Here is a 10405-nt window from a genome sequence, read left to right as displayed (position 1 = left end):
GATCAACATGTATTTTTTTGCACTTATCAAACAAATATGTCAGACGATTGGTGTGCGCAGGCTATTGCATTAGGGTGTGCACCCCAGACCGCAAACTCATATGTGTGTATATCAGCAGAACAGTTTTTATTTATTATTAATTTTTTTTTTTTTACTATTTTTTTTAGGAGCCCCATTGGGGGGCTTTGGTGAAATATCAAGGGTCTAAACCAAGGGTCTCAAACTGGCGGCCCTCCAGCTGTTGCAAAACTACAAGTACCATAATGCCTCTGCCTGTGGGAGTCATGTTTGTAACTGTCAGCCTTGCAATGCCTCATGGGACTTGTAGTTTCACAGCAGCTGGAGGGCCGGCAGTTTGAGACCCCTGGTCTAAACAGAGAGAAAGGGACTGAGGCTTCCCCAAACGCTTTCTCTGCAGCCTCAGCTGAACTGGACAGCGAACAAATGGGAAGTGCTCTGTGCTGAGCGGCTTCCTGTTCATTCACAAACTGAAGCATAGTAAATGCTTTACTATGCTTCAGTTAAGAATGTACACAGGAGCGATTGGTACAGATCACTCACTGTGTTCATTAATTAATTTAGACTTTCTTCTGTTTTCATCTGGTGATCCAACTAGTAGGTCTGTAGTTTATCAAAAGAACAAGCTGTCCTGCAGATGTATCCGTTACAGAGATGAGACAAACCATTTATCACTGACAGGGGTACTTACAATGATCAGCTTTTATTTATTTATGTAGTAGGTACTCACAGGAGGTGTGTTAATGGCCAGATCACCAGGTGAAAACAGAGGGGGAAAAAAGCTGATTGGTAAGCTGCAATATAATACATTTTTGGTTTGGGGTTTAATACCACTATCATAATAAACAGTATATAACTGACCAAATTATATTACTAAGAGAAGTTCATTGTTAGGGTTTAACCTTTTTTTGAGTCATGGACAAAGAACATGCACACTGTAAATAAGTGTCAGAATTTCTTTATCCTTGTTTCAAGTAAGGCAGCATTGAATCCAAAGCATCAGCATGACAGCCAGGAAACTAGCATTTTTCAAAATGAAAGTCTAGCAATGGCAGCCTCTATTATACTCTCATAACAGAGAATCTTTAACTACATTACAGTAAAAGAAGGTCATGGACCCTTGAGAAATTCTCATAGAAGTAAAAACCTGGTTTACTGCTCGTCATAACTGGGCCCGTGGCCATCAGATACACATGTGGAAGAATTACAAAACGTGTGTGGCCTCTGGTCCTGAGCCAAATAGGACTAGAAGAAAAAACAAATCTTGTCCCCCATTTTACAAAAAGAATTCCCTAGTTTGCTCTAAAGCTGAATTGTCATTTCAAAGTGGTTGTCAACCCTTACATATACCTGGTGAAGTGATTGGCCTTAGTTTATACACACAGATTCTCTTAACCGCTTGCCGACCGGCTCACGCCGATATACGTCGGCAGAAGGGCACGTACAGGCAGATTAACGTACCTGTACGTTGCCCTTTAAAAAGCGGTGAGTGTGATCGCGGGTCCCGCGGACTCGATGCCCGCGGGGATACCCGCAATCGTCTCATGGAGAGGAAGAATGGGGAAATGCTAATGTAAACAAGAATTTCCCCGTTCTGCCTAGTGACAGGATGGTGATCACACCTCCCTGTAATCGAGAGCAGTGATCAGTGTCGTGTCACACATAGCCCCTCCCCCCCACAGTTAGAATCACTCCCTAGGACACACTGAACCCCTACAGCGCCACCTAGTGGTTAACCTCTTCACTGCCAGTCACATTTACACAGTAATCAATGCATTTTTAATTGAATGGTCCCAAAATTGTGCCAAAAGTGTCTGATCTCTCCGCCATAATGTCGCAGTCATGATAAAAATTGCTGATCGCCGCCATTACTAGTAAAAAAAAATTATTAATAAAAATGCCATAAAAAACTATTCCCTATTTTGTAGACGCTATAACATTTGCGCAAACCAATCAATAAATGCTTATTGCGATTTTTTTTTTACCAAAAATATGTAGAAGAATACATATCGGCCTAAACTGAGGAAAAAAAAATGTTTTTTATATATTTTTTGGGGATATTTATTATAGCAAAAAGTAAAAAATATTGCTTTTTTTCAAAATTGTCGCTATTTTTCTGTTTATAGCGCAAAAAATAAAAACCGCAGAGGTGATCAAATACCACCAAAAGAAAGCTCTATTTGTGGGGAAAAAAGGACTTCAATTTTGTTTGGGAGCTACGTCGTACGACCGCGCAATTTTCAGTTAAAGCGACGCAGTGCCGAATCGCAAAAAGTGCTCTGGTCTTTGGGCAGCCAGGGGGTCCGGGGCTTAAGTGGTTAAATAAGTTGTACCTGTTTATCTGCAGTCTCGACAGTCTTCCAAAACATACATTTTAAACAGCATCTTTGTGCTCTGAAAAGCAGATCTAAAGTCACACAATGCAGAGCTCAGTGAGGAGAGCTCTGAGAGCTGATTGGAGGGAAGGGACCGCCCCCCCCCTCCTCGAACCCTCTCAGTACAGGGGGAACATGCACAGCAGAGCCTGTCAATCACAGGCTGTGTGCTGGAGCTCTCCTCCCCTATCACCAATTATCTCTTGGAGTCCAGAAAAGCTGCCAGAAATGACTTATGCAGATAACATGAGGAATGAGATAGCATAGAGAAATCACACGTAGTGCTTTAGATAGAGACAAGTACACAGTATAGGAGGATGTGCTTTGTTAATATTTCATGTCTGAGGTTTACAACCACTTTAAGACACAACATTGTTCATAGTGTTGGCTACTGTAGTGCATATTAGTTTCTTTCCCTTAGCAATGAAATGAGAATTGGTTTATGCAGTGGGTTTAACAGCCTGCTTTAAGAAAAGAAGTAGGATAAAATCGATAATAAACAATAATGAAAATCGTTGTCAACGATTTTCATTATCGATTAGTTGGTTGGCTAACGACACGCACCTTCCTCCCTGCCTTTCAGTCCCGCCTCCGTCCGAGTGTTACAATCCCCAATACAATCCCCTGTGTAGAAGCCGGCGCCGCTGTATAACGTTCTCATAGCGGCGCTCATGTGACCGGGCACGTCTGCCTCTCTCCTCCTCTCTGCTGATGTCAGAGTGGTATTCTCAGCCCCGCCCACTTTGCTGCCTCGAGGAAAGAGAGAAAGAGGAGAGAAGCAGCCGGTTACGTGAGCGCCGAGCTGCGATATAAGGTAGCAGCTTGATTTTTTAAATACAGTGAGTGAGTGAACTTGGCAAAGCCTTCATTTTAGTATTTCTGGGAGGACAAGTGCCCCATCAAAGTATTTCTGTGGGGAATAGTGCCCCATCAATGGTGCTCCGGGGGGGGGGGGGGGGGGACAGGGAAAAGTGCCCCATCATTGGTGTACCTGGGGGGGGGGGACAGGGAATAGTGCCCCATCATTGGTATTTCTGGGGGGTATAGTGCCCCATCATTGGTGTTCCTTGGGGGGTGGGGGGAATAGTGCTCCATCATTGGTGTTCCTGGGGGGGTTGAATAGTGCCTCATCATTGGTGTTCCCTGGGGGGGGATAGTGCCCCATCATTGGTGTTCCTGGGGGGGATAGTGCCCCATCATAGGTACTTCTGGGGGGAATAGTGCCCTATCATTGGTGTTCCTGGGGGGAATAGTGCCCCATCATTGGTGTTCCTGGGGAGAATAGTACCCCATCATTGGTGTTCCTGGGGGGATAGTGCCCCATCATTGGTGTCAGTTTGAGGAATACACAGACCTCTCCCACCCACACTCCGGAGCCACCAACTCTCCTTCCCACACTCCGGTCCAGTTCCTCCAGCCCGCTTTGGTCCAGTCCCTTGTCCCAGCCCACTCCCCCCCTTTTGGGTCTGGTCCCTTGTCCAACCAAACTCTCTTTCTATCGCAAGCCCCTCTGGTCAAGTTCCTCTCCCACATTCCTCTCCCTCCCAACCTACTCCCTCAAACGCATGGTCTCCAAACTGGCTAACTAAATCAGATTTACTTACTTATGTTAGTTTTATGTAAAGATATAATTAAAGTGGTTCTAAGTGCAGAAAGTTTTTTTACCTCAATGCATTCTCTGCATTAAGTTAAAAAACCTTCTGCATGCAGCCCCCCCCCCACCCCCCTTATACTTACCTGAGCACTATCTCGATCCAGCGCTGTGCACAAGAGCAACAGCTCCCTCCGCTCTTTCTCTCCTCCCTGGACAGAGAGGCAGCAACAGAAGCCATTGGCACCTGCTGCTCTCAATCACAGCCAGTGAGCAGAGAGCAGGCGGCAGGGCCGAGCTGCGCTCTGTGTGTCAACGGACACAATTTTTTTTCTTCTCCTAGATGCCGAAGCTCAAAAAATGCTAATAACCTAAAGTAGTGTCCATGGACACATAGGATAACACTAATTAGCTTCTAGCTGCAGAAAAAAATGCTAATAGCAGCTTCTAGGAGCTTAAAAAAAACGCTAGTATGCATGGAGCCTTAAAAAGAAAATGAATGCAGCTATCACATCTAAGAAATTGTAAGCTGTAATATAATAAGGGTCCATGCACACTAGCGTTTTTTTAATCTAAAAAAACGCTGGAAAAATCACTGGATAAAAAAACGCTGGTAATAGCTTTTTATAGTAGCGTTTTAGGAGCGTTTAGGAGCATTAGCATTTTATTGGCATTTTTGCAGTAAAAAGGAAAAAAAATGCTATTAGTAGCATTTAGGAGCGTTTAACAGCGTTTAGGAGCATTTCTGCTGGAAAACGCTCAGGAATCTCTACAAAAAAAAAAAAATTTTCTGCTCCTAGACGCTGAAGCTCAAAAAATGCTAATAGCCTAAAATAGTGTGCATGGACACATAGGATAACACTATTTAGCTTCTAGAAAAATGCTAATAACAGCTTCTAGGAGCTTAAAAAAACACTTGTGCACATGGAGCCTAAGGCCTCATGCACACTGGACCCTAAAATATTGTTATATAGCTTTGCAGTGGGTTTTTCAACATTTTTGCAATAGTGTTATTTAGCGTTTTTGTTTTTTTTTTTTGAAAATGTATTTTTATTTTTTTTCAATGGGTCAAAAACATCAAAAAACACTGGTGAGCCACGTTTGAGCATTTAGCAGCGTTTTTTGACATTAGAGTGGTTTTAAGCACTTCCCATATCTCACTATTAAGAGGACCTGTCATGTCATATTCCTATTACAAGGGATGTTTACATTCCTTGTAATAGGAATAAAAGTGATCAAAAAAATTTTTTTCCAAAAAAGTGTCAAAATAAAAAAAAGAAAATATAATTAACAATAAAAAATTTTTTTTTTAAAGCGCCGATGTCCCCGTGTGCTCGCACGCAGAAGCGAACGCATACGTAAGTCCCGCCCACATATGAAAATGGTATTCAAACCATACATGTGAGGTATCGCCGCGAACGTTGGAGCGAGAGCAATCATTTTGTCCCTAGACCTCCTCTGTAACTCAAATCATGTAACCAGTAAACAAATTTCAAGCGTCGCCTATGGGGATTTTAAAGTACCGAACATTGGTGCTATTCCACGAGCGTGTGCAATTTTGAAGCGTGACATGTTAGGTATCTATTTACTCTGCGTAACTTCATCTTTCACAATATGCAAAAACATTGGGCTAACTTTACTGTTTTGTTTTTTTTTAAAATACAAAACTGTTTTTTTCCCAAAAAAAACGCGTTCAAAAAATTCCTGCGCAAATACTGTGTGAGATAAAAAGTTGCAACAACTGCCATTGTATTCTCTAGGGTCTTTGCTAAAAAAAACATATATAATGTTTGGGGGTCCTATGTAATTTTCTAGCAAAAAAATGATGATTTTTACATGTAGGAGAGAAATGTCAGAATTGAAAAACTCTCAGAACCCACTAGTTTTGTTTGTTTTTTTTTTTTAAAGCCAAAAATGCCCCAGCCAAAAACTGCTGATAACAGCCTATGGGGTTGATTTACTAACATTGGAGAGTGCAAAATCTGGTGCAGCTGTGCATGGTAGCCAATCAGCTTCTAACTTTAACTTATTCAATTAGGCTTTGACCATAAAACCTGGAAGCTGATTGGTTTCTATGCAGAGCTGCACCAGATTTTGCACTCTCCAGTTTTAGTAAATCAACCCCAATGTGTGCATGGACATAGGATAACATTATGGGGAGTTTATTGACTGTAGAAAAAAACATCTGAAGCCAAAAACAGCTGCTGTAAAAAACGTCCAGTGTGCATATAAAATAATTAACAATGAGAGTGGAAGCATCCCATAATGAGCACAGCAGATCCAGGAACTCAAGAACAGATATCACACCAATAAAATCACCAAGCGACATAAAAATAATTTCAGGTGATTTTTTTTTCTTCTCTAACCATCAAAGTCTGAAATATAAATATTGGTTGAACCGACCCTTTAAGAGATGATTTTTGATTGCTTGATATGTGTCACTGAACTCTGCACGTTTTCCTTTAAGCATGGTTTCATTTGAGTCCATTCCCTTTAATTAGTGTCTGAGAGCGGCATATGCCACCACAGACATTAACCCCTGGGTTCAACAACATAATAATGAAATACTTTACAGGGAGACTGTACAATAGCAACAGATCACGCTACAGAAAGAAAGTGGGACATCTGCCATCAAGAGGCGTAAAACGTGCAGCTTCAAACGGAATTTCCCAGCTAATTCTGTGTATGCGATACCAATATACTTCAACTAACGCTATCCTCTGATCTGGCCCAATACATATATAACAGAAAAGGATATGGAATAATAAGCAACAGTGACAAGGATGAGACAAGACAAAAGAAGCAGTCTGACATATCTGAAAGAATATTTGCTTTATTATATCTAATTTTGATATATAATTTTTACCACCCTTAGGCTAACTCTAGTAAAACCAATCTTATAATTTAACATGCAGCAACACAGACCAAGAATAAAAGTGATTTCCCACTTGCAATGCCCTAGCTGAATGTTCTTCTTTCAGTGCTATGCCAACATGAATGGCAAGAAGTTAAGTGCCAGAGGTGGTATTAAACACAGTGTGTCATCCTTCCCTGGTATTGTGCACATGTGACACCGGTTTTAATGGCGGTTGAACAATTGTACAGCTAATGCTCTTGAGGCATTTCATTTAGACTTCAACAAAACTGACCAATGACATGGCAGCGGCCGAGTGTCCATTTGCAGATTTTTGTTTTCTAAATTAAGGAAATGCTTAAAATATCTACAATGGATACAAGTAACTTGAATATAAATAAGAATAAAAAATATTAGAATAGAATAAATAAAAAAAGACATAAGATTTAACTCAACTTTGCCTGCAGGTTAAATGGTCTGATCATATCATTTGAAACCACAGAGGGACTCAAATTTGTACCCCCAAGAACCTCTGTAATGAATGAGCCTAAATCTAATGAACATTCAACAAACTTCTGGTCCAGAGCTCAGCATAAATTAACCAGTTACTGTAACTGTTTTTGATTGTCAAAACTGCCCCTCAACCCTTCATGGAATATAAAATTAATTCAAGCTGTTTCTGGACGGAAAATCTCTTTGAGAACAGCTACACAAGGAGAGGAGCTATCCTCTTTAATGGTGCACTGAGGTCTCGGCTGGTGGCTTGGGGACTTGAGCGCCTGTCTGCTGAATAGCTCGCGAACCCCTTGCCTGAATTTCAAGTCACGGGCACTGTAGATGACGACATTCCAACAGCTGTTGGAGGTGAGGATCCAGAATGCATAGAAAGAAAACTCACACCAGTCATAACCTAAGACATTGCCCATTACAAACACCGCAATGGGACCAAAGGAGGCTGAGAAAGCAAAGGTGAGGATTCCGATGGTCTTGGCTGCTGTGATGTCCGAGAATGAAACTTTGCTGCAGGTGCTCTGAGAGTCCGCCTCTAGCTGCTTTCTGACCCTGCTGTACTGCCTAATGGCTGCAAACGTTATAAAATTTATAGCATACGTGCCACCTAACAAGGAAAAGTCAAATGCTGGGAAGATGAGCATGATGTTCAAGGCAGGACCTTCTGGTGGCACAGTAATGAAGGCATAAGTACACATCTTGCTACATGTGTTGTACTCCAGGGTTAAGTTTCGACTGGAGATCATGGGCAACATGGCAAAAACAAAGCTGAAGATCCAGCAGAACACGGCAAGGAACCCGGTCCTTCTTCTAGTAATTACAACTCGCTTATGAAGAGGTCTCAGTACAGCAATGCTCCTCTCAACAGACATCAAGAATATGGTGGAGATGGAGACAAACGTGCAGCCAGCAAAGATGGGACCCATGATGAAACAAGGAATCTGGGTGTTAATGTCTGACTGGACAACTCTAGAAACATTATCCAGCCCATACAGAAGACGCATTACTTCCACGTACACAGAATAAGGCACTACTAGCACTCCAACTGCCAGGTCTGCCAAGGCTAAAGAGGTCTTCAGGAGTCCCTGAGAGGTCCTCAGATGCTTAGTCCTCACAAAAACCAGAAGACACAACACATTTCCCACTGTGATTGTCACAATAAGTAACACCATGACGGAAATTTTACAGACATCCCCAAGCAGAGAGGTGGTGCAGATGCTGCAATTCCAAGCGGTAGAAGTATTTTCAAGCATTGGAGAAACAAATGTAGCACAAACTCAAAGTCAAGAATCCATCAGGTAGGCTTTCTCTATCCAAGGGCAAAAAAAGACGAGAGGTAGAATTCTTAACTCAAGGACAGGAACATCTTTCTGATCCACAGCACAATTGGCGCTGCAAAGCATGCATCCACAGGTAAATATTTTGAGCCTTGAGCAAACAAGGATATTTCTGTGGCAAATTGAAAGCAATTCAAACACTAAATGCAGATAAGGGATTTACAGAGACGCTTAGCGCAATCACTCTTTGAAGAGCATTATTAGGCTAGTTCCTTCCCATACAGCAAGGGGACAGTGGAGTGTTTGCTTTGCACTGAAAACGCAGCCAAAATTTGTCCTCAAACAAACACAAGTCAGTAGCTCCAGATGTATTCAGCTGTACATAGAGTTCAGGCAAAATCAGAGTCTCTTGGCAGCGCAGAAGAGAGAAGTAATTAGACCAGGATAGTATTGCAGAGGTAGAATGGAAGCAGTTGGCAAGCTAGCCTGGACCCGATTGTATTCCTCTGCTCTCCTATCTTTATTCTTATTGACCATCTCTCCTCCTCTTATCATTTCCCTCCCACTTCTGTCTCTCCCTCAATCAGTATACTCACCCTACTCCCCTCTTTCTTCTCCTCCTTTCCTCCGCCTCAAATCACTCTTAATTTACATTCTCCCCTGATGGAAATTCAGCTTCATTCGTACATAGTCAGCCTGCTGAGCAGAAGCAGCATTTTGTTAAACACTGGATTACAAGCTTCTGCTTACAAGTCATCCCTTTGGCAATTCAAATTTTTGGTCTCTAAGGACAGCAACATTTTGGAGCTTAGCCTCAGGAAATTGTCATTCCTAGAAATGTATCTTACAGTGAAACAAAGAAAAAAAAATAAATTAAAGTTTACATACCGCAATACTGATTAAATATAACTAGGAGGATGTACGGTATTTTATATCCAGTATACCACATACATTAAGGTATGGTTATAGGGTAAGTTGCGCATGTATACTTTAAGTGACATAAATAAGTAGCAAGTGCAATATATATATATATATATATATATATATATATATATATATATATATATATATATATATATATATATATATATATATTATAGCCTGCATGCTAACCAGACTGTTTTAGTGTGTGGGCTGGGGTGAGTTGTGTATGTGTAGTGGCAGTGAGGGTGGTGCCTTACGTTTTTACAATGTGGGGCACAGTATAATTTTTTTTTACTTTTAAATGCCGCAAAATTTCATTCCATTCAATCATGTGTGGTGCGTTGAGATATGATCACATGACGTGAGGTCTGATGTGAAAAAAATGCACCTTATGCCGCGTTCACACGACCGGTTTTGCCGTCGGAATAAACTCCGAAGGTTTCTCTGACAGAACTCCGACGGAATTCCATTCAAGCAGTCTTGCCTACACTCGGTCAAACCAAGTCCGACCAAAGCCCGACCGTCCAGAACGCGGTAACGTACAGCGCGTACGACGGGAATACAAAAAGGAAGTTCAATAGCCAGTAGCCAATAGCTTCCGTCTCGTACTTGCTTCAGAGCATGCGCCGTTTTTGGTCCGTCGGAACAGCATACATACAAGCGGGTTTCCCGATCGAAATTGGTTCCGTCGGAAATATTTACATGTTCTATTTCTAGGTCCCCCATTTTAGAAAAAAAAGTCCATAGAGGCATACACATGATCGGAATAGACGGTGAAAAGCTTCTGTCGGACTTTTTCTGTCGGCAATTCCACTCGTGTGTACGCGGCTTTAGGGTTGATTTACTAAAACCGGAG

General features: G+C 41.7%; 1 protein-coding gene across 1 annotated transcript; it reads right to left on the bottom strand.

The window, feature by feature from the left end:
* Nucleotides 1–7506: 7506 nt before the first annotated feature.
* Nucleotides 7507–8520, bottom strand: LOC141113389 (adenosine receptor A3-like). The gene has a single exon (XM_073606449.1). The coding sequence runs from the start codon at nt 8518–8520 to the stop codon at nt 7507–7509; it is 1014 nt and encodes a 337-aa protein (XP_073462550.1).
* Between the last annotated feature and the right edge of the window lie 1885 nt (nt 8521–10405).

The sequence above is a fragment of the Aquarana catesbeiana genome, linkage group LG12, assembly GCF_042186555.1.
Source record: "Aquarana catesbeiana isolate 2022-GZ linkage group LG12, ASM4218655v1, whole genome shotgun sequence".
NCBI lineage: Eukaryota > Metazoa > Chordata > Amphibia > Anura > Ranidae > Aquarana > Aquarana catesbeiana.
This window is presented reverse-complemented; position numbering and strand designations above follow the sequence as displayed.

Bases quoted from the DNA above. Each gene is read 5' to 3' on its own strand.
- LOC141113389 (XM_073606449.1), bottom strand. From the start codon at position 8,520: ATGGTGTTACTTATTGTGACAATCACAGTGGGAAATGTGTTGTGTCTT.